Here is a 25304-nt window from a genome sequence, read left to right on the forward strand (position 1 = left end):
ACTGCTCTCTGTGGCCACCCCTGGCCTGTCACAGGCTGCCCCTCCAACTTCTGAACACACAGGTTCAATGAGCAGTTCATGGCACGCACTGTGAGCACGAGTGGTCTGCATGACTCCTCTCAGCATCCTTCATGGTCAGAACCTGGACCCAGCTCTGTGAGCTGAAATCTTCTGTCATCTAGAAGGATACATCATGTCTAGCTTACCACGGGGTCATGGTGTTTTAAAAGCAGATGCCATTTGAGGCAGCTGGTCAGCATCTCCTCAATCGAACTCCATTTAACCAGATCTGAAAGATAAGGGGTCTTGGGCTTCTCTCTGCTTCTTCCTCCCTCATCAATAGCGTCTTCAAGAAGACGTCATATTTCTCATTCTCTGCGTTCTCTGTTTTTTTTCCTCAGAGTATCTTTGATGTTTTCACCTCTGTCTCACCCGCACTCTCTTCTGGGTAATTTCCATGGTACCTGTGTCTCATCCCTTCCTGTGTACGTGCTTAATTCATGTTCTGAATATTCATTTCTGTGACATAGTTTCTACTTCTGAGAGTTTTGTTTTGCTCTTTTTAAAATCTGGTTTTTTTCCCCTTCAAATATTGCTTCTTGTTTCTTTCCTCACATCTCCAATCCATTTTATTTCTTCGGGTGTCTTAAACATGCTTCTTGTATGGTCTGTGGCCTGTCATCTTATGTGAAGTTTTGAGTGCTTCTTGTAATTGCTTGGTACCTCTCCCACTAGTTGCCCAAAGAGGTTGTTCTGCAACCTGTAACTTAGGGTGTGGCATGGTGCGGTGGTTGGTCTTCATGATCAACTTGCCACAATTTAGAATCATCTGGAAGGAAAGTCTCCGTGGGAAATTAGATTAGGTTGCCCTGCAGGCATATCTGTGTGGCATTATAGTGATTGTGTCAATTGATGTTGGAAGACGCAGACCACTCTGGGGAGCACCATTCCCTAAGCAGGGGATCATGGACTGTATAAGTGTGGAGTGTGAGCTATGCACTAACACACCTGTGTTCATTTCCCTCTGCTCAAGACTGTGTGTGTGTGTGTGTGTGTGTGTGTGTGTGTGTGTGTGTGTGTGATGAGACTAACTGCTTCAAGTTCCTGCCTTTATTTCCCCCTCAATGATGGATAGCAACATGGAATCGGGAGCCGATACTTTCTTCCCTAAGTTGCTTTAGATTGGGACACTTTTATCACAGCAACATACAGAAAGCCAGGACACGTGATGTTTCTAAGTTCTTAGCTGGGGACCTGTGTGGCCTGTGTCAAGGGTGACCTGTCCCAGAGAAGTTTTCCATTTGTTGGTCAGTCCTCCAGACAATTGTATGTCAACTCTCAGTTTAGAATCCCTAGCAAGACACTTAAGTTTCAATACCTAGAGACAGGGAGGGCCAGCTGTCATTTCGACTCCTCTGGGGCAGATGTTGACCTAGCCTTCAGGATCTACCTCAGACGAGTATCTCAGAGGAGGATACCACAGGCAGATGTTTTACACAGCACTGAGGTCCAGCACCTTGGCCGTTAACAAGGCTAGTGGTAACATGGCCATTTGAAATAGAACCTCTGGATAAAAGAAGACGAATAAGAAGGCGATCCCTTGCACACTAAGGAACCAGTGCCACTAAGTGGTTCCCCCTCCCCCCACAGATGTCTGTTGCCTCTCTAAAGGCCATGGTTTCAGGTGAGCTGGTCCACAGTGTCTCAGGGTTAGACTAACAAGGCATTCTTGGGTAATGCCCTTCCCAGTTAAAGAGATGAATATATTATTTTCCTAATTATACATTCTAAGTGGGTAATGCTCTTGGATTGTTTTAACTGGTCTGGGCTGCCTAGTAATTCTGATGGAATGTCTGTGAGTCTCTGGATGTGCTTGGTCATTACTGCCTAAAAAGAAGGTGTGCCTCAAGTGAGTGTCCTGTATTAGCCCAAGAAGTAGACCTCAGTAAACTTCACCCCAGCAGCATACTTGCTAAATTCTAGCGTGTCTCTATGCATTTATGAGACATCACTGGAAATGGCTTGTAAATAAACCAACCTGGCATGTTCATGAGAAATAACATGCTTACAGTGTCTACAGAAGTCCTTGGGTGGCACCGCCCACAGTTCAGTCACCTGCCCTAGGTGACCCATCCCATGTGTGATTTGTATAACATCTGTGTGTCACACCCAGGACAGACTGCTTTGTCCCAAACACACTGTGAAGACTCACCTGTTCAAACACTCTGTGGTAAACAGAGCAGCATGCCCCACGCCTGTCTACTTTTCTCAATCGTTCCCTCAGCCCCTTGAGGTGTTCTCCTAGTTGTCTCTTGTCAGCTCAGTAAAAGAATGTTCCTGTTTTCCCTGTAAACTCTTGCCATGAAACTGGAGCCTTCATGTGAGCTTGAACTCGGTCAGTTAACAACAGAGTGTGACCACTGCGAACATCAGAGAAGGCATTGGGTGACTGGGATGTGAAGGTTGCCATTGAAAGAGAAGGTAACTAGGAAGCTTCAGTGCTCATTAAATACAGATTATCACACGGGAATAAGAAACAGAATAAGAAACTCACCCTCTGAGCTGAGAGAGGCAATGTGGCTACAACAAGCTTTTGACTTCTGTTTCCATAACCCCTGGACATCTCCCTCTTTTCTGAAATAAGGGATACATCTTCTGTCTCCCTTGAGTTGAGCACTACAGACGTCATGCAAGGTGCTGGGTGACTGAGGCATGGACGTACAGGACTCCAGTCTCACCGAGAAGTCTTCAGTTGAGCTCCATGTCTCAGAATGTGTTCAGCAATCTTAGCCCATGTTTCAGAGAATGCTTCAGAGACGGCTCTTTCTACTCACTCTTCCTAAGAGGGCCTATCTGTGGGATATTCTACTCAATGTGAGCTCCCCCACACCAAGTTCTGTGATTTAATTGCACAGGGCTTGGTGATTCTGCCTCCTAGGGAGAAAGGAGCTGACAAGGCCTGCCCTGGTTGAATGATGGGGTGGAGCCTATAGAATCTAAGTCCTTTGAGTAAAAGGAAGTTTGATAGCCAAGATCGTGCTCAGTGGTGGGAGGCGAGGCCTGGGATGGACTCACAGTGACAGTCAGCCCTCTCTCTGGTTCCTGATCCTGTCCCTGCCCCTCTGAAGAACATGTCCTTTTGATGTGCCCAAACACCATGAAAAGACACAGCCAGAACCCGGAAAGAGACACACACCTCCTCGGCTGTTCCCTGTGGAGTCTTCTCCAGGCATGGATTCAGTTGAGAGATGCATCCTCTGGCTGGTGCTATGATAACTATGAAGTTCAAATTATCTTGAAATTTACATGCCATATGGTGTTACTTTGGTTACAGCAAATATATCCTCTTTAATTCAAAGCCAACTGATTTTATTTTGCTCAATTGACTGAATTTTATTAAATACGTAGAAGCTGGTTTAGTTTTGCATTCAAACAATAAGCTATTTTTGTGGATTCCTTGGCACAGATATACCCCATTGTGAATTTGTAGTAAACGCAGCCCAACACTTACACAGAGCCTGTGGGACCCCAGGCCTGCCTTCCCCAGCCTGCTCAGCAGGTGAACCAATGAACTCTTTTGATTAGAGATGCGTTTTTCAATCTTCTATTTATTGTTTCAAGTGGTAACTCTATTATCTGGCTATTTTTACTCTGGCTTGTGTAATACAATTATAACAAAGAATACATTCACTCAAAGCACTTGCATGACTCTAAGTTCACTTCCTGTAAACAGGGGATTTTTTTCCCCCAGTGTTGAAGAATCCCTGGGCTTGCAAAGCCTTTAGGGAACGTGACAGTGAGACAATGCATTTGCAGACCCGAGAGTGTCTAACGAATCCCGACTGAAATGCACTTAGCTTTTGGCTTAAGCTGGTGTCATCTGAACATGTCTCAGCATATCAGAGTCTAAACAAACCAAGAAACACTTTAAACATTGGTGTGCTCTCTCAGACTTTGATAATCTCTGCTTTCTAACACATAATGCATCTCCATAGTACGTAACTATATGTATTCTGTACCTGTCTCAAGGCTTCTGTCTTGGCTCTCCTTTCCTGATGACCTGATTGCTATATATGGCAGTTATGCACCTCACTCTCCTCTGGGTCCCAGGAGTCATAGCTCTTGGACCATACAGAAATAATTTCTGTTATCTTAACTGTCGCTTTATCAATCTTAATCACCAGCGTGTATCAAAGACAGGGGATGGTGTCCCCTATGACCTTTCAGTTTTTGGCTTTTCTATGCAGATCTCCTCCTACTCCCTTGAGAAACCACAGACTATGATCCTTACCTGTATCCTAGAAAGATCACCCTCTTTTTGTTTTAAAGTCTCCATGTTATTCAGTGATGGGGTAGGACACCCCGCTTTGCTCATGGTTCACTGGCATAGGAAGCTTGGCTGATCAACATTCAGTATCTCTAGGTTGAGTGAATAACTTGATGAGTACTCATATGAAGTGATCGCATGCCCGTTCACAGCATGGGGGGCTGTGGAGATAGACGTTCAGATGCAAAGACAAGCGATGTGGTGCACGGCAGCCATTGAAAACACTGTGCTTCTAGAAGGAGCTGATGGTCCTGGGTTAAACGGCACCTTTGACAGCTGTTGAGTACAAGCCTGTCAGGGTGGCGTGGATCTGGGTAGTGTGCATTAAATGAGAAATGACACCACCGCCCATCATTAAGCCTTAGAATTCTGATCTGGTTCATCACGAGATGAAACAGTCAGTGATGATATTAACACAGCATCAGCAGCATTGTGTGTGTGTGTTGTATGTGTGTTGTGTACATGTGTATGTGTTGTGTTCATGTGTTTTGTGTGGGTTGTGTGCATGTGTTGTGTTTGTTGTGTGCATATGTTGTATGTGTTGTTTGTGTGTGTTGTGTGCTTGTGTTGTGTGTGTTGTATGTATGTGTTGTGTGCATGTGTTGTATGTGTGCTGTGGTTGGCATAAACCTGTATACATGTTCAAATATGTGTGCACACACGTATAGAAGCCAAAGTCTATGTCAAATATCTTCTTTTATTGCTCCTAGCCCTTTTATTGAGTCAGAGTCTCCTTGAAGCTGGAGCTTAGCCATTGTCCATATTGTGAGGTACAGGGGTCCTCCTAGCTTTCTCTCCCTGGTACTAGGATTACAGGTACATGATTCCACATCTGGGCTTTCTTTGGGCACAGCCAATCCTAACTCAGCTCCACATGATTGACTAGCAAATGCTTTATTTACTGAGTCTTTGCCCCTCCACTCCCACTGCTCATCATCGGGATTCCGAATGCTTTGCACTGCCTGGTTTCTTGAAGTAGATGTTGTCTTACACAGTCAAATGTGTGGTTGAGGACACAGAGTGGAGATTTCATGTGAGAAAGAAGATTTCTCATAAGGAGAAAAGTTGGAGTTGTGAAGGAAGTTCAAGGCAGTAGGAAAACTGGACTTTGTTGTTCATTTGTGACTGTGAGTTGTTGTCTTCATGAAAATCGATGTTTGCTGGTGTGTAAAGCATCATTGGTTCGTTGCTTTCGTTGGTTCATGATGAGATAAGTAAGAAGATGAGACGAAAAGGCACTATGGGACTGTGGAGATGTCCTGGAGTCCAGAGGACCGAGAATCTACTGAAGTTTATCTCTAAGGAAACATTTGATGTTTCACACTTGAAGACTGAAGATAATCGTGACATTTAATGTGCATCTGAGATAAATCACAATTTTCATTTGTCATTTTGTTAACATTTTAATGTCTGTGATTGACCAAGAAGATTATCAAATAACTTCCTAAAGAAGAGTGACCTGATACTCTCATATAATCTGTAATTCTAAATGTATGTTGCCATGCTTCCTTCCCCTCCCCTTCCCATCCCCTCCCCTCCCTATCCCCTCCCCTCCCCTCTCTTTCCTTCCCCTCTCCTCTTCTCCAGTCTGTCCTAAGGTAGAAGTCCTTCTCACCTGAAAGTTCACTCTATGTCCAGAGAAAATTAATGGGAGTGTTATTTGTTATTGGGGAATCTTTCATCATTTTATGAAGGCATTTTGTGAATGGTCCAAAAGATCTTAAAACAAAGAAAACAATATGTAATTATCTTCATCCTGGGGCTTGTAGTCCCCTCAGTGAGTTTTGGTTTAGACTTCCTTGGCACTGGTTTTATTTCAAAAGTGTACATGTATTTCATCGTAACATGACACGTGAATGCACTTGTAGAAAGAATGTGTTTGTGTTGAAAATACGTAGCTCACAAATAATCACATGAGGAAATCAAGCAAGCATATTTGATTAAAACACTGAGAGAAAAAAAAGCCAGAATGCATTAACGGAACAGGAAGTCCCAAGCTAAATCGCTTCCCTTCTATCTCTCTTCATAGATAGGGTCACAGCAAAGATGTGGGTAGGTGTGTTAGGATCATGAACGGAAGCATGTGTGGGTAAGAATCTGTATGCTTATGACACCCATGTCCCAGGGGATGACCCCGCACTCATGTGCACATGGGCAGAACTAATCAAATTCAATGGGTTAATACAAGGGAATTAGGAGAGGAGGCAGGGAGGGGGAGAATGAAGTCTGGAGGGATAGGTGTTGGGGGCAAAGGGAGAGAGAGTAGCAGAGAGGATGTAAAGTATGAAATTTTTAATTAAAAGAAAATAAAATGGTGTTTGTCTTTAGTAATTCTTTTGGCAAGCAAGTTTCCCTAGGAAGGCTCTGCCTCCATCCCCTCTTGCTGCAGTTTCCTGGTGTATACAGGCACCCATCTCTTCTCACAGACAGAGCCTTCTGCCAGAAGGGGATGACTTGATATTAACTAGAAAAAGCTCTGTTCCTTTATTTCTGGATGGATACAGCCTGTAGTAATATTAGATATTAATTGTGTAATATGTAACCATACATAAATATGTGTTATACATACATAAAATATATTACATATTTAATTATGTAACTTATATATGATATATAAGTATATGTAACAAATACAACACATATAATTCTTAATTTAGTATATATAATTATATAATATACAATTAAATAATAATAGTGTGTGTGTGTGTGTGTGTATGGGGTTTTGTTTTGAATAGCTTAGCAGCTGTGGTCCAGATAATTCAACAATAGCTGGGTGTGAGCAGAACGTCCAAGAATCTAGTAGTTGTTCAGTCCACAGGACTTGATAGTTCAGCTGGTCTTCCGTATGTGCTGGAATCCCAGTGAAGGTTCCAGTGCCAGTGAAGGTTCCAGTGCCAGTGAAGGTTCCAGTGCCAGTGAAGGTTCCAGTGCCAGTGAAGGTTCCAGTGCCAGTGAAGGTTCCAGTGCCAGTGAAGGTTCCAGAGCCAGTGAATGGATGGATATAATCACAAGGCAAAGACCACTAGTCAGAAGCAGACAAAGAGCAAAAGCTTCCTTCTTCTATGTCTTTATATTCTACATACTATAAATCTACATAATAAGTATATAGGCTTCCAGCAGAAGGTGTAGCCCAAATTACAAAGGAGCATGTAGCCTTTAAATTACATTCTCCAGCCCTGTGGGAAAAGTAGCACCTAGAATGTTCTCCTAACCTGCCAGTCTTGAAACATAAAGGCTTTCAGCAAGGGGCTATAATATCCTGATGTGGACACTGAGTGGCTCTGCACCTTGTAATATGTGAATTAAAAAGGAGATGACAGTGTAGACTGTTCCTGCCATAGGAGTGTGGTTGTCATTCGTGGGTGATACAGAAGACACTGAAGCCTGAGTGGAAGCTCTGGGGACTGTGACACCATTGATGAGTGAGATAAGCTAGATACCACTAGTCTGATCCAGACCTGTTTACTGAAGGTGCATGGAGCTGTCGTGATGCGTCGGGGGAGGGAGATAGATGAAGTCTGTCAAGCGCTGAGGTAAACGACAGAGAAGTCCAAGCCTGAACCTAAGTCATCCTTTTAAAGGTATCAAAATCTGCAGAGGCCACTGTCATGTGGCACACACGATCCCGTCTGGGGAAAATAGCTATTTAAAAGCCGTGCTTGCCCCCTCTCCCTTCCATTTGAGGGAAAGGTGAAACTGTGGCAGAAGATACTCCAGGTCGCAAGAAGGTCTCAGGGAGTCCCTACTGCGTGCGGATCCGTTGTTGACTGTTGTCAGGGTGTTGTCAGTGGTTGACATGCTGACAGATGTCCCCCTTCCCCCGCCTACCACAGTCAGGAAGAACTGGGAGCTTTCTGTTGAGCGCAGTTCCTCAAATGCTTGATCCACATTGAGAGAGTAAAGGGGGATTATTGCTCCTTACGGTCAAGTCTCAGAGATGCTCAGTGTTGATACTTCCCCAGACATACTTTTCAATATTTCTGTGCCTTCGCATGTGGTCTCATGATGAGAGATGCCAATAGGAAAATGACTACCTTTAATAAATAAAATATAAACATGTAATTTTTTTTATCACCAGCTACCTTGTGATGAGGCACAGTCGGCTGGGAATTATGAAATACCTCTCTTGGCTGTCATTCTGGATACTCCAGCAATGCCAGGGGTTCTTTCATTTTGGATAGAAATGTTATACTCATGTTCATTTGGCTGACTGATTTCTTGAGACAGGATCTCATGTAGTCCAGGCTAGCGTCTCACTCCTTAGTTACCCCAGGCTAGACTGGAAGTCCTGAATGTTCTGCCTCAGTCCCAAAGTACTGGGATTCTAAGTGTGTGCTACCACACTCTGATGTTTGTTGTTTACTTATCTTTTTATTAACCGGGTGCTGACCCCACAATCTGTATGCACAAGGTGAATGTTCCGTCACTAACCTGCAGCCTAGACCTTTTCTTCATTTTTCTTTTTATTTTAAGGCAGAGTGTCATTAAGTTGTCCAGAGTCACTTCGTAACAGCTGTATAGTGCAACCCAGAATCCTCCTGTCACTTATCATCATCATCTGTCAGTCTGCCATCCACTTACCATCTATCTGTCTGTCTGTCTATCTGTCTATCTATCCATCCATCCATTCATCCATCCATCTATCTTTCCACCCATCATCTATTATCTATGTATGTATCTATCATCTGTCTATCATCTATTATCAATCTATCATCTATCTATTATCTGTCATCTATCTATATCTACTTATCTATCATCTATTATCTATGTATCTATCATCTAGTATGTATGTATGTATGTATGTATGTATCTATCTATCTATCTATCTATCTATCTATCTATCTATCTATCTATCCATCTATCTATCTCAGTCTATCTTCTACCTATCCCATCCCCCCATCTCCTTCTCATGTCCCCATCTGTCATCTTCATGCATGTATACGATGCACACTGAGCTTATCCTCTCAGTTACCCACCTTTACTCTTTTATAATTTTATACTTCCTCTCGTGTGTAAAGTCTGTAGAGAAAAGACGGCCTCGTACGTTTACAGTCACCTCTGTTGTGAGCTCATTCACTCAAGTGACTTCAGGGTTCTGCACAGAGAAGGCATGGTGTTTTCTTTTCTAGTCGTTTTTGAGTCCCGTATACTTGTTTTGAATTATGTTTTCTTAAGTTATTTATTTACTTCACATCCCCAGTGCAGCTTCCACTCTCCTCTCAGTACACCCCCACATCCACCACACTTCCCTTTTCCTCAAAACAGGAGAAGCTTCCCATAGATATCATCAGTCTTGGTATATCAAGCTGTGGTAAGATTGGATGCATCTTCTTCTATTGAGGATAACCAAGTTCCAGATTCTTATAGCTGTTAGTTCTCTGGCTGTGGACTAAAACTTAATAGTTTGTTTTAAATTTATCGTGATTGACACAAACATGGAGCTTTTTTCCCCAAAGATACCCCCTTGATAATGATCCCCAGTGGATGGACCAGATCCATCACCCGAAAGTCACTGACACCAGGTACAAATCATCCTAACTGCTTCCTCTCAGCCCAGCCCCTTCCCTGCTCAGCCCAGCCCAGTCTACCCTCTCTGCCTGCCCCTTCTCTGCCCAGCCTTAACCTGATTTCTATCTATACCTAGACTTCCTCCTTGTCTTAAGGTTTCTATTCCTGCACAAACATCATGACCAAGAAGCAAGTTGAGGAGGAAAGGGTTTATTCAGCTTACACGTCCACATTGCTGTTCATCAAAGGAAGTCAGGACTGGAACTCAAGCAGGTCAGGAAGCAGGAGCTGATGCAGAGGCCATGGAGGGTGCTGCTTACTGGCTTGCTTCCCCTGGCTTGCTCAGCCTGCTTTCTTATAGAACCCAGGACTACCAGCCCAGGGATGGCACCACGCACAATTGGTCCTCCCATTCTCGATCACTAATTGAGAAAATGCCTTACAGCTGGATGTCATGGAGGCATTTCCTCAAGGGAGGCTCCTTTGTGATAACTCCAGCTTGTGTCAAGTTGACATGCAAAACCAGCTAGTACACTCCTCCTTCAGTCACTTCGTCTCATGAACACCCCTCTTCTGCTTCAAGCCCCAAGGGGTTCTCTCCTCTTGCTGTACATGAGCCCTAGCTCCCCCTCTTGTCATGGTAATCTTTGTTTTGCTCACCCTAGGTTCCCATTTTGCTCACCTGTGCATCTTGTGCACACCATGTGTGAGCAATCTTGTGTCACTTCACACATGCTGCTACAAGTTCTTGGGACGTGGGCATTACTTGCAAACTAGGCCCATTCTTACTTAGCCATGGATTCTCCTCAGGAAGCCTAGCTCCTCCACAGCGTTCCTTTGTGGTGCCTACCTGCTTCCTCCACACTTAGAAGCACTGTACACCTGCATTCAGGTCATTGGCTCTGCCTGTGTGCACTAATGTGGCCAGGTCTCCTCTTGTCTCTGTCTTGAGTACTTAACTTGTTCCTGATGAGTTTCCTGGAGGAGACCTTTGTCTTTGTGGTTAGTGTCCTCAGCTTTTTTGGTGTGCCTGCATTTGGTAATCAGTGCCTTGATGTTTGTAAAGCAAAGGGAATCAATCCGCAACCTTAAAATTAAATGCTACTGGCAAGCAAGGATAATACATTAGTATACATTAAGCATCCTTCATGCAAATGTGACTTACCATGCCTGCTTCTACACCTGCTAACTTCCTTTATGAAGTTCATAGCAGGCTGGTGACCGCCTCCCCTGGTGAGAAAGGGTTCAGATAAGGTGAGTCCCGTGTCTTCAGTGTGATTATATTCTGGTACTAGAATAATTGTCTGCTTTCCTGGAACATCATGTGCTCCCCAGTAGCTTTGTAAACACCTGGGGACACACCGTCCAGGTGATTTCCACTATGGCAGAGATCAGGTATCGATGAGGTAACCTTTTACCACCAGTATTTGACTCCAAGCCAAGCCATAATACCACGTATCTATCCTGACAGGTATGTGAGCCAAAGCATTCGGGAAGATGTGTCCACAGCAGAGCGTTCTCTGAACAAGGAGAGACTTGCAGCTCTGAAACATGCTCTGAATGTAATTGGCTTCAGCGCCTTGGTGAGTCCCCTTATCAGGGCTTCACACAGAAAAATCAGCCTCCACCGGTCTATAGAGTCACTTGTCCCAAACCATTTCCTGAACCTTAGTGTAGCCCATGGGTTGTTGCCAGCTCTGACAATGTTTCAGCAGAGAACAGGTTCCATATGGCCTCCTGGTACTGACTGCCAAGCTTGGGCAGGAGACAAACAGGATGAAAGGGTCTTAGATACCGGGAAGGCAGAAATACTAGCTACAGTAACAAAGCAGAGATACTAGATATGGTAACAAGGCAGGATTTCATTTGTTTGCTTATTTATTTTTTCTTTCTTTCTTTCTTTCTTTCTTTCTCTCTCTCTCTCTCTCTCTCTCTCTCTTTCTTTCTTTCTCTCTTTCTTTCTTTCTTTCTTTAATATGTATGGATGTTGTGCTTGCATTTAGTACCCATGGATGACAGAGGAGGGTATTGAGTCCCTTGGAACTGGGGTTACATGTTTTATAAGCTACCTTATGGATGCTGGAAATCAAACCCAGGTCCTCTCTAAGAGCAGCCACACTCCAAAACACTGAGCCAACTCTCCAGACCTACCATTTGCAATAGAAATAGAAAAACCCTTTCACGTACATGTCTAGAACAAACCAAACAACTGTGTTGTCTGAACCATGAGGAAACTGGCCAGGCTAAAGAAACTGTACTGTTAAAATGATTGCCCTGCAGACTAATGTAATCACTTTACTTAAGTATCTTCTCTAGCAGACTAGAGAGTTCTAGCCCACTGCTATGCCAGAGCAATTTCTAAGATAACAGAGAGGCTGGTGATCAAGCCAGGCTGCCTAGGATTCATAGCCTTCTCTGGATACTGAGCACTTAACATGTGACTAAGGAGGCTGAAGAAAGTAACTTTTTAATATCTTAAAATATTAATTTAAATTTAAATAGCCACATGGTTAGAGGTTACTTCTGTGAACAGGTCTGGTCCCAAGAGAATTAGACATGAATGCTTAAGCCCCCAAGGATGTTCTTAGACATCATTTCTGTTTTCCTGATGTGTTATCTCCGCTCCCTCGATATGGAAGTATTTTAAATAGTAGCCAAGTCCTCAGGAACAATTTGCAAGAGATCACTGGTGACTCTTGATCCCAGATGTAATCTGAAGTACAAACTGTGTTTCTTTTCTTAGAAGGGTGTTTGTCATGCTTCTTCACAGTCTTGGGCAATTGGGGCATGAGGGCTAGAGGAAGCACACAGGGTAGTCCACAAATGGCTCACCCTAAGTGGATTCACTGAGACACTTTGACCAGCCCCCACACCTTTCAGAGTGTTGAGTTCCACAGTGAGAGGAAGTCTGATGATGTCTTGTTCTTTTGGGCTCGATTATTCAATTTCTACCTGTCTGTCTTTCTCTGGCCCCACCCACTGATAGGCTCTGTATTAGCACTGGCTTCTGTGGTATCTGTTTTCTTATCCTCACTCCCCAACCTGGAGTTCCTAGATACTGTAAGGAACAGGCATGCAGACAGGGGCAGGGTACCATTTAACCAAATATCATCCACTTGGAAACATCTTTGAAGTTCCACAATTGATCCTCAAAGGCAGGACAAGCAAAACACACCGGCTGACTGGCATAGCTGGTTGAGATAGCAGTGCATTTACACAAATGGCCCGATGTCCATCCCTTCATTGTAAACCTTTAAACGAATGTGAAGAAGAAAAATTATTCCACTTTGGAGTGGTGGTCATGACAATTCAAAGAACAATATTTCTGGCAGATAAGACCTTCAGGGCAAAACCTGCAAGGGCTTGTGGTTCTTAGAGCAAAACCTGCAAGGGCTTTTGGTTCTTTGAGACTGTTCCACCAAGGAGCCTCCATCTCTGCACTCCGTCTGCAGCAGCAGGCAAGCTGACAAGGCAGGAGGATACTACTACACCACTTCAGACAGAGGCAGGACTCCAGGTCTCCTCCTCCTTCCACAGGGAGGTCTCCTCTGATTCAATTTCACTGCATTATATCTGGGTTGTAGTGAACTTCCAAAGCTCCATCTCCCTCACTGACTCATAAAACCCCCAAGAGCAGCCCAGGCCCTCCTTGCCTATCCAGAGGTGATCACCTTGCAGAGTCCAGTGGGAAATGCTGCTGTCTGTCATAATCATGGAATGTTACACCTAGGAATTACTTGAGATCAGGGTTCCAGGTGCTCACTTTAAGGACAGGAAAATGACAATTCCCAGCTACAGGTCCTACTCCTCTCTCAGCTCCAGGCTTCCCGACCCTCCTCTCTTGTTCCCTGCACCCACGTGCAAGAACGGCTTGGGACAACAGTGTACTTCCTGTCAAGAGCTTGGGCTACAATCAATAATAGGATTTTTGTTGTTGTTGGGTTTTGTTTTGTTTTTCTTTTTAATAGTGATTATCCAGAACACATTGATCCATATCAGAACAGCAATTTAGGGCAACTCACACTGAGTTGAGATTTGATTTTGAGCAGTTTCGTGAACCTCTCACACTGTAGGTCTGAAGAGTGGCAAGCCCATCCCCAGGGTTCTCTGGGTCGCTTAGAGCTCCCAGTCTGAATTATTCTGTCTGTTCTCTGTAAACACTTAGGAGGTGGAGAACCTGTTTGTTATCCTTTCGGCGATATTACACATCGGAGACATTCAGTTCACCGCGCTGACGGAAGCTGACTCGGCCTTTGTCTCTGACCTGCAGCTTCTGGAACAAGGTCAGTGGAGCACCACCTTAACTGGAACGTCGTTGGGGTGCAGTTTCGCAGCGCCGCCACTAGATGGAGACACAGCACAAAATCAGGCTCGCTTCAACAATCACTTGTCTGGGTCTGAAGTCCTGGGGGGAGGGGAGAACCTCTTTCTTTTCTAGAAAGGGGGCGGCTGACAAATGTGCTTTCGTGGTCTCATTCTGCACACCACACCAACAGCATAGGGGTGTCAGCGTATACTTCAGCTCATGTGATATTATCTGAATATTCTTTGCCCCCCACCACAGTCCACATGATATTTGGAGAGGAGCCATTAGCTAAACATTATAAATTCACAATTATTTCCCTTTAAATGCCATGTTCAAAAGAAGAGAGCTTCTTTGATACTGCCTTCATAGTCACACCTAGTTTTTAAAAATATCCTCAAACCACAGGCTTTCAATAACTGGCCTATTTTCACCTGTTTCAAAGTTATTTTAATAAGAAATTTGGGAAAAAAATAATCCAGCCCTATCTATGAGGATGGTGAAGGGGGAAAAAAATGTGTCCTTACTGAATCCACACAGACACGAGATCCCACCAGTGTCTGGAGTACTAAGGCATTTCTCTAGATGAGTTTATCCCAGAGAGTAGAAGTCACCTTCCTTCTTTTTAACGTGTCTACATGAAGTCTGTGCACAATGAACATACAGCAGAGTGTTCTTCATGTCAAAATACACGGTGCCTTCGTATTTACAGCCTGTTTTGTTTTCAGTGGCAGGCATGTTGCAAGTGTCGACAGACGAGCTGGCATCCGCTCTAACAACTGATATTCAGTATTTTAAAGGTAAATCCTTGTGCAATCTGACTTTGACCTTTGTACAGTTCCTGGGCTTCTTTAAAGTAGGGAAATTAAAAGCAGCCTTACCTGTCTCCACACGGGGAGACTGTTTGCATGGACTGAGTGCCAGAAGAAAGTACTTCGAGCCTGTTTGGTCCCTGTCGCTATATAGGAACTCTGCCATGCTCCCAGGAGATCACTGTGAGTAACTAGCCCCCTCCCTAATCAACCTGTCATGTCAGTTCAGAAAAACAAAACCATCAATCTACTACTACAAGGATGTATTCTCATAAAACATGGACCTTCGTGGAGGTAGGGCAGCCTACTCTCGGCCTTTCCCTCTCAGAATGGGGGCTGTCATTTATTTGGTGTTTATGACAGGATGGCACAGAGCCAAATGCTCGGAAATGTTGTCATTTTTGACCTCAAGAATAGCCAGGAGGCGGGCGTAACTATTACTCTCCTCAGGGAGGAAAGCAGTCAGATCAAAAGGAGTTAGTTACCACAGAGGCCAAGTCACTGGTAAAGAGGCTGTCTACCCTTCACAGGGCGGCTTCCAGCCCTCTGTGTATGCCTACTCCTTGTGCCACCGGTGCGAGGCAAGCTTGGCATACAGGAGACTGGCTCTGCTGTGTGTGCTTCACTTATCCACTGAAAATTCAGGATCGATGCCTTTCTTCAACCTTCCTCTTCACAGATGTGAGGGCCAGCCTCCATCAGCAGTCTATCCTGACCTTACCAGCTGCCTCGTGGGTCTGATGCTTGGAATTCTTACCACTTAGAAGCCCCCTTTCATACTGCTCAACGTACTGAGTTTTCCTATGATCCACCCAGCTGTTCACAAGGTTCCGCTGGCTCCCCTTACCCCTCACCCTTCTCTACTAAGTAGGTCAGATCCCTCTGACCCCTTCAAAGAGCTTCCATCCTCACTGCCCTCTTTGGTTCTTGTCCAAAATCATCACCACAACAGCAACTGCTGTTGGTGTTTTTCTCTGGACTTTGCTCGTTTTCCCTCTTTCCACAGGAGTGAAACGGAAATCTGCTTCTCACCTGTGGGCAACAGTCTTTCAAAGACACCAATTTTCTTAGAGAAAGCTCCTCCCTGCAGGACAGATTTCCAGGCTCCTTTTCGTGGTCTTTCTTAGCCACGTCCCCATCCACACCTTTGCCCCCAGCCACATCAAGTACCTGATGTTCTCAAGATGCTGGATCCTCTGTTGTGTCTTTCTGAAGACATGTTGTCTTCGTCAGGGTTTCTATTGCTGCAGTGAAACACCATGACCCAAAAGCAAGTTGGGGAGGAAAGGTGTTTATTCAGCTTACATTTCCAGATCATAGTCCATCACTGAAGGAAGTTAGGACAGAAACTCAAAGGGGTTAGGAACCAGGAGCAGGAGCAGACGCAGAAGCCATGGAGGGATGTTACTTACTGTCTTCCTTCTCATGGCTTGCTCAGCCTGCTTTCTTATAGAACCCAGGACTACCAGCCCAGGGGGGCAGCACCACCCACAATGGGCTGGCCTCCCCTGTTGATCAGTAATGGACCGAATGCCTTACAGCTGGATCTCATGGAGTCATTGCCTCAATCCAGGCTCCCTTTTCTCTGATGACTCTATCGTGTGTCAAGTTGACACACAAAACCAACAAGTGCGCATGTTAAATTCACTTGTCACTTCCCATCTGGTTCCCTCAGCTCCAACCACCCTCCCTTCCTCTCAGTATGTTGCCCACTCTTCAGAGCTCCTCAACTACCAGAACCCTGAACTTTGGTGGTAACAACTCCTGGAAGGCTGCACTTGTCCACTGCCTTAGTGGGCTGTACCACACCCATGGTCTTGACCTTGTTCTTTCACGATAGTGAAGTTCTATCTTGTCTCTGTGGAGGCTCCTCTCTCTTTCCTATCCCTCCAGACAACTGGAGGACTCTCCCATCCCTGCCACCTGCTCAGCCCGAGACTTAAGGACACGCCCCGCTGGCCAAGGCCACAGGAGAGAATCTGTGACCCTGGCAGCATTCACACACTGTCTCCACCAGCAGTACTATATTGGATCTGCCCACACCCCAGATCACCCTAACTCTCTAACCTGAGTCCCTTCACTGTTCTTTCGTTCTGGAAGTCCTCTCTCGGGACTCCTATCACTCCACTTGAGAATGACAGGAGCTTCCTCCTGAAGGCCCAGTCTTGCCCCCTAGATCCACAGGCACAGGCATATTCTGATTGACTTGACCATTATGTTCCAGACAGGCAAGTGTTTAAATGCCCTGGGCCAGTCCAGTGCCCAGCCAGTGAGCTGTTAGCAGAAAACTCACTCACAGAATCCTGAGCTAGCTCTCCTACTGAGAGGAAATGGTTCAGTTGCAGAGAGCTGCAGTGGTGTGCGTAGAAGTCTTAATAAGAAGTCAAGGCAACCAGCGCTCACTTCAGACGGTGATGACTGACATGCCCCGCCCTTTGGCGCCATTTTAAACAGTTTTGGATGTGTACGGATGTCGTAGAGCGTGAGGGGGACATAGACAGTTGTGTGGGCTTCTAATGAGGAGACCACTGTCCTCATGCCTCCTCTTCCTTTCACTGTTCCAGGAGAAGTGATCATACGCAGACACACCACGCAGATTGCTGCATTTTACCGAGACCTCCTGGCCAAGTCCCTGTACAGCCGTTTGTTTGGTTTTCTGATAAACACTGTGAATTGCTGCCTCCAGAATCAAGACGAATATAAAAGGTAGGAACAGTAGATACTTACATCTCTGTTACCATGAGACACATAATTCAGGGGGTCTGGGCACCGAGTCACCCTGTCACACCAACAGCACCCAGTAGCTGTTGATGCTGATTGCAGTGTTACTCGTTCAGTCACACACAACTCAGGACTATAGGTGCTGGCCCTGGGTTATCCAGCTGCATGCATCTCAGGTGCTGTGACTGGAGGCCCAAGTGTCACTCTGTTACACATACCAGAGCCTCACCTTGGAGAGACGCTTTGCATTACAGCATTGCCCAGGGGTAGACTTCATTCATACTTCATTTTAGCAAGCTAACCTTCCTGGAAGGAATTACTAATTATTCTTTAGAAATATAAGCCCCACCCCACCTTCCCACCCACCAGCACTGATGGATGAATCAAACTGTCTCTCACGCATAGATATGCAAATGTGTTCTCTCCAGAATGAAGGTATAGATGTGGCCTTTTGTGCATGAGAAGAATAGAAATTTCATGACTCTAGGAACAAGATAGTCTAAGAATATCTGAAGCTCAGAGGTTGGTGAAAGCCCACGTGTATCTCTCTCAGAGCCAGTTTGATGATGTGTGTAATTCTGCCTTGAGATTCCTCACCTACTTCATAGGTTACTTGACAAAGGGTCTCTGTGGTAATCCTCTTGGCTTGTACCCTTAACCATCTCTGAGCAGTAGCTTTTCAGGGCTATTTGATCATCTAAAAATTATAGATTCCCACGGCATTTTGTCAATGAGAACCTCCGTTCTTATTTTTGTTACTGGTGACGACCTTGAACAGACATCTGAAAGTGAAACCACACTCAGAAGTCTTCACAGGCATGCTTGACTTTGAACGAAACTCTGAGAATTGTTCTGTTGTCCTAGAGTTCTTTACCAAATCCCTGGATTAAGCCATTTCTTGGAAAATATTAAAATTAACATCAATTAATGGGGAAAGTTCTGAGATGAGTATAGGTATTTCAGGCTTTGAACTAAGGGATATTAAAGTTCTCTAAATGCACTGTGCAAAAATCTCAATACTCAACACCGAATGTCCGCATGTGTTCAACCTCCTGGGAAGTTGGGTGGCCCATGCACGCTTTAGCAGAATCTCAATCTCTCTCTCTCTCTCTCTCTCTCTCTCTCTCTCTCTCTCTCTCTCTCTCTCTCTCTCTCTCGTGTAATGTGAGGGCCCTAGCTCTGTGGTCCTCCATCTTTCCAATGCTTACCCTCCCTGTTGTGTCCTACCTGAGAGAGGGAGCTTAAGTTACAACGGGTTTCCTTTTCTTTCTTTTTTTATTGGTTATCTTATTTATTTGCATTTCAAATGTTATTCCCCTTCCCAGTTTCCCCTCGGCAAACCTCATCTCCTCACCCTCACCCTTCTTCTATGAGGGTCTTCTTCTCCCTCACCCACCCACCCACTCCTGCCTCACTTCCCTAGTATTTCCATACACTGGGGCACAGAGCCTCCACAGGACCAAGGGGCTCCCCTCCCATTGATGCCAGATAAGGCCATCCTCTGCTACATATGCAGCTGGAGCCATGGAAGGGTTTCCTTTTGTTCCTGGTTTGGAAGAGACACAGTCTGCCATGGCAAAGAAGGCTGAGGGTGGGAACAGCTGAGACCAGAGAACCAGTGAGCCAGGAAGCAGAGGAAGGGGAGTACCAGGATCACGTTTCTTTTCTCCTTTTTACTCTTAATTTGGACCAGAATGCTAGTCCACCGGATGGTACTGTCCACATAGGGGAGAACATTCTTCCCTCACTTCAGTCTCACAAACAACCCACCAAACGTGTACCACACTACTGCCCCCACCACACTACTGTCCCCGTGCAGTTCTTAGAGCCATCCTGTTGATGACAGAAAGATGTCAGTCTGTAAATGTGACAATTATCCACAGCTAATACCGATGTGCTAAACTTACCAAATTAACCTTGTAGAAAAGTAGTAGCATCCTTGGTCACGTGGATAGCGATCAGCTCATGTTTAATTAGTGCAGAAACCTGGAGACTCCTAGAAAATTTCCACTTGACATTTGAATCCCGCAGTATCTTGAATTTTTATGATTGGAAACATTTGGATAAGTTCAAGAGAGGCAGCTCAGCTTCCATGACAGTGGATATCTCACCTGGTGTATCAGAATGGAAAGGTGGAAGGCAGCCTTCACTTTTGAATATCTTTGTAAGGGACTACGTGAGGAAAATATTCATAGAGAATGAGAAATCAATCATGAGTTATAGGAATATGCTCCACCTCTAAGAGAAAGAATCTGCTTGGAATCATTACCTTTATTTGTTTTTTTTTTAAGAGCCACCAAAGTTGGGTTTAAATCCCCTAGCAATGTAAGGGAAACTTATACCTGTAGTATTTCCAACTCTTGGAAATTCTCAGAACATTCATATGCTAAAGGTCTGCTTCTTTGTTCACCAAGGTTGTAAATGTTTTCATAGCCTTACAATACCTTTTGGTATTTACCAGTCCCTGTTTATTCTAAAGTATTATAATTGTGTGGAAGATGATAAGTTTACAACTCTGAAAGCCGAGTGGGTAAAGTTAGCAAGCACACGGAAATGGTGGGATATTGCCACACTCTATTTTATTGTGAACGTTTCACGGGAGACTGGATGCTCGTCACCTGTACATTGAGGGACCAGGGAAGGAGCAAGCAAAGTCAAGGCAGATCTGATATCTTCTCAGGGAGTGACCACCTCATTTCTGAAAGTAAAATGGGTCTAATATGAAAACACAATTGTATGTTCTCTTCTTGATTCTGTGAGGACGTTTCTATGAAGAAACCTTGTGGTGTCAGGCAGGAGACAGTTCATGACAAGTTAATTAAGAGGAACAGACTGTCTCAGTGTTTGCCTGGACAAGCCAGCCTGGAAGATTAACGTGAGCTCTTCCTGGGCTCCTGTCTGCTGTGACCTTGACATCTGTGTGGTTCTCTCAGGACGCTTTAGGCTGTGGTTAAGGCAGGTCAGACATGAAGCACATTGGAGCTGTTTATTAGGCTTAGTTCAAGGTGACCTGATGCACTGAGGAAGAGAAAGCCAATAACAGAAGCAATAAGAACTTGGGAACTTCTAACAACCACGCTTTATGTTCCCCTAAATCTTTATCTTTCTCAAAGTGCGTGTCCACAAGTGGCTATTGGGTAAAGTCCTGTTAAATAGCTAAAAACTAAAATCGCATATTTTATTGTTAAAATAAAATAACTGAGCAATAACGGGGTGAATAAGGAGCCTCCCTCCAGTCCTCCCAAAGTCTTTCTCTTAAAAAAAAAACACATTTTAAAACCACAGTTTTCAGATGTTAATCCTTTCTGGGGACATTGCTTTTTCTATGCTATAATTTCTTGGCCCAGAGAGGAGCAGATGACGATGTCACTATTAAAACCCATAGCTGTGTGAGCACAGTCTGCTTCCAAGACCATCCCCTGCTCCCCCAGCCTCCCGTAAGAGAGTCAGACCCTACCTGTGGACCCCTGCTTCACCTTCTGTCATCCTCACCTCCGTTCACTGCTGATGGCACCCTGCTTTCTAGGGATGCCGTTGTTCTTCTTGCCTTGGGATCAGCCTTGCCGTAAGGCAAAAGGAGTCAGAAGAGCAACTTATGTGTTAGAGCTCACAAAATCTGGCTGATCCACCAGATCCTGAACTCCTGAGACAAGCGGAGCCCACACTGTCCTGAGAGAGCAGCAGTGCTCTTACAGAGCCCAGTAAAGAACAGCCATGGGCAATTTCAGCCTGTTTCTTTGCCAAATTCTATTCTTGTCAAATACCAGAATATCAGTATATGTGTATATACTTGCCCACCTACCCTCCCAGTGTCCAGTGGGAGGCAACTGTACTGTAGTGCCTGAGAGACAGGTGTACGATGGACTGTTTGTTTGTGACAGGAGGCCTGGGACTCCAGAACACCTTCAGAAGACACACGGAATGTCATGTAAAGTCCTTGGGCCCAGAAGATAAGGCTCCAGCTGATACAGATGACATAGACCTGGAGATCCCATTTAGATGGATCTCACCTTTATTTTTCTGTTTTAAAATCATTCAGCCAAACGTGAATGAGCACTGGAGGTATAGAAAATGTCCTCCCAGTTCATTTGTATCTTAGTTACTTTTCTATAGCTAGAATGAGACTCCATGACCAGGACAACTTCTAAAAAGAAATGCTTTATCCTGACTTATAGTTCTAGAGGGTGAATTCACAGCCAGTATGGTAGACATCAGGCAGGCAGCACAGATGAGAGCTCACATTTTGAGACACAATCAGGAAACAGAGAGTGCTAAATTGGAGTGGTGTAGGTTTTTGAAGCCTCAACATTCAATACCAGTGACACACCTCCTCCAACAAGGCCATACCTCCTAATCTTTCCCAAACAGTCTACCAACTGGAGGCCAAGTATTCAAACATATGAGACTGTGGGCCTACAGTCTGATCTTATGAAGGCAGTTCCTCAGTTGAGATTCCTTCTCCTCCAATGGCAAGCTGTCAAGGTGATACAATGCTAGCTAGCACAGGCCTTGAGCAGGGTATTCCACAGCACTGGTGGTCATCAGTGGTATATGCTCCACAGAGATGGTCACGGGTGCTTCTCTGCCAAACAGTGAGACTCAAGGATAGAGAAGATGAGCTCAAGGTTTGCTGTGTCAAATGACAAGAGCTTTCTCCAGGAGGCCTCAGGTCACCACCCCATCTTCTCATTTCCCCTATGTGCTGAGGTTGATTACGGGATAGAGAAGAAGCCCGGCGAACTAACATTTGTGGCGTTTCTCTATTGGCCACTAAACATATCTGAAGACATGGATGTTTGACCGCATTCTATTGTTATAGAGAGACACCATAGCCAAGGCAACTTATAAGAGAAAGCATCTAACTGGGAGGTTACCAATAGTTTCAGAAGGTGAGCCTGTGATCACTGTGGTGAGGGAGAATGCTGGTATGCAGGCATGGTGCTGGAGCAGTAGCTGAGGGTTTACATCAGAGAGAGACAGAGAGAGAGACAGAGAGAGACAGAGAGAGACAGAGAGACAGAGACAGAGAGACAGACAGACAGTCAGACAGACAGACAGACTGAGACTGACATGGGCTTTCAAAACCTCAAAACCCACCTCTAACAGCACATCACCTCCAACAAGGCCATACGTACTCCAACAAGGGTACACCTTCTGATCTTTCCTGAATAGTTCCACTGAGAACCACCCTTGAGCCTATGGGCCTCTCCTCATTCAAACCACCACTTCATGGTTTTCACTCATTCGCTTGCCTCCCCTCTCCAACTCTCATTTCATTGTAGTTTATAGTTTATACTCGTTATAGCTAAAGGACACACCACCTAGCCTTGGTTAATAAATACAACGGGAAACTGTAACTTGTAGAGAGCCGACGTGTCTAAGAACACGACGGGAATCCTCACTTTACAATAAACTGTGACCTCTCTCCTCGTACCACTTTACGGAGAGTAGACAAAGAAGATTTAAACTCTAAGAGTTCCAACTTATAAAGTTACCCACCGGGAAAGCGTGAAGACAGATGAAAGGCTGCAGGAAATACACAGAAAAAAATCTAGAAGTAAGCACCGGGTTTTAAAGAGACAGTTTATACATTCTTTGTTAATCCTTTTGAAAGCACTTAATTCTTAATAAATGGATTTATGTTATTAATTTTTAAATGCCTCATAAAAAATAATAAAACGCTGGCTGGGCATTTGCTGGGAAGTGGAGGTAGTCTCCCTCAGCGCTTCTTTCTCCATTTAATGACTAATATCATTACTAAAATTAATAGCTTTTGATACACCTCCCTCCTCAATTGCCTTCTTTTATTCTTTGCTAGGAAAGACTGAATAATCCAAACAAAGTACAAAGTAACATGGAAGGCAGGTGTTTACCTGCAGCCGCAACAATGTTATTAAGTGTTAGCATGAATAACACTTGGTGTTGCATTTTTAATGAGACAGAAGGGACAGGCACTTATAGCTAAAAGCATAGGCCCTTTTTGTTTCCGGGTATAGACCTGGCTCAGGCCTTCCCAGCATTCCTTTGGCTCTCCAGCTGTCCTCTTTTCCATAAGAACTGCATAGGAACACAAGCAGAAAAGAGACGCAGAAGTACCAGCCTGAAGCGTATTTTCTGCCCCTGGTTTTTAAACACCATGTAGGTTTTGAGATTAACCACAATGACCCATCAAGAGCAGTCTCGTTGCACTTTTACTTGCTGGATAATTCCTGTGGATGCAAAAACCTCATCTGCAGGTGACTGGCTAAGTCTTTTTCCACGTTTCTCTCCGTTGCCAGCTGCATCCTTGTGTGCGGCTTCGGCGCACGCTCAGGATTTCCCCCTGGGCTGGGCTTTCCTGGCAGGACTGTGATCAGGGCATGAGTCTGCATTTCTCTGACTGAGCAGTGGACTCCACCAGCAAATGCACAGTGACAGCTGCTTTAGTCTGGCTTCAGACTTATCGTAGGTGGTCCTCTCTTGTTACAAGGGTGTTTTCCGTTTTCCCTAAAACTGAGATTTTCAGTATTATTTTGTATAGGCAGAATGGAACAATTTTGTATTTGATTCGAGTGCTTAAAGATTCCTGCTTTATTTATTAGTATTCATGCTCAGTCACCCTGGGTTTCAATGTGACTGAAATCACATCAATAGCATATTTTAATGAGTTGGGTTTTTTTTTAGTGGTTTCCAGTTTTCTCCCTTGTTGTAGTGACCTTTAATTTTCTGTACATTCTGTTTTAATTTTGATTTTCATGAGACATTCTCTTAGGATACTGCCCAGAGTACTGGTGTCCTGTCCCTCTTGGGCAAGCCTCTGCACTGCAGCATTTGTCTGTGCTCTTTCAAGCAGTCAGCAATGCCCACTGCTTTCTCCTCAGTTCGCTGAGTGTCGCTCCCTTGCTGGTTTTCTTTTTCTGGACATTTCGCATCACTTGGTGTTACCACCATGAACTCTGTTCTGCTACGTCTCAGATTACTGAGATGCCGAACGGAGAACTTCCCAGGCTGATCTTCTTCTAATAAACAATCAGAGGGTGTTTCCTCCCTCTGTCCCTCCTGTTTCCCTCACTGCCTTATCGCACTGACCAGTGCTGTCAGACAGTGTGTGTGATGGAACGTCTTTCTTGTCTCGTTTCTAAAACGATGGCAGTATGGCTAAGACCTGCCCTTATGCAACGTGTCTGCTTAATGTTCCTGTACTTCATCTTTCCTGAGGAGCTCTTATGTTTCATGTAAACTTTCTAAAATCTATTGAGATGATGATAACCATCTCATTCCTTGCTTCGATGTGTATAGTTTTAAATTCATATTTAATTTTTAATATGAGACTTTGTTTCTTTTGTTTTTAAGACAGGCTCCCATAGCCCTAGCTGGCCCAGAACTGGATAAGTGATTCAGATTGGTCTCAAATTTACAGGGATCCATCTTCCTCTGCCTCTAAATGCTAGGGTTAAGGCTGTGTCACCAAATCAGCTTTTTTTTTTTAACTAAGATATAAAAGTTCTGTATTTTGTCAATTCCTACTCTTCTCTCTCAACTCCCGCTGTTTTTTCTGCTCTGTCAAATTCATGACTTCTCCTTTAATTACTATTGCTATACACACAAGAGAGAGAGAGAGAGAGAGAGAGAGAGAGAGAGAGAGAGAGAGAGA

The 25304-nt window shown here is 44.6% G+C and overlaps 1 protein-coding gene across 1 annotated transcript in view; it reads left to right on the forward strand.

Annotated features, from left to right (window-relative positions):
* Positions 1-25304, forward strand: part of Myo16 (myosin XVI) — a 356137-nt gene that overhangs the window by 145019 nt on the left and 185814 nt on the right. The window contains exons 16-19 of the mRNA XM_028766338.1: positions 11307-11418; positions 14001-14118; positions 14867-14938; positions 17515-17656. Of these exons, the coding sequence (XP_028622171.1) occupies positions 11307-11418; positions 14001-14118; positions 14867-14938; positions 17515-17656 (444 nt within the window). The remainder of the gene's footprint in view (positions 1-11306; positions 11419-14000; positions 14119-14866; positions 14939-17514; positions 17657-25304) is intronic.

Source organism: Grammomys surdaster, unplaced genomic scaffold (genome assembly GCF_004785775.1).
Source record: "Grammomys surdaster isolate TR1022 unplaced genomic scaffold, NIH_TR_1.0 167, whole genome shotgun sequence".
NCBI classification, from domain to species: domain Eukaryota; kingdom Metazoa; phylum Chordata; class Mammalia; order Rodentia; family Muridae; genus Grammomys; species Grammomys surdaster.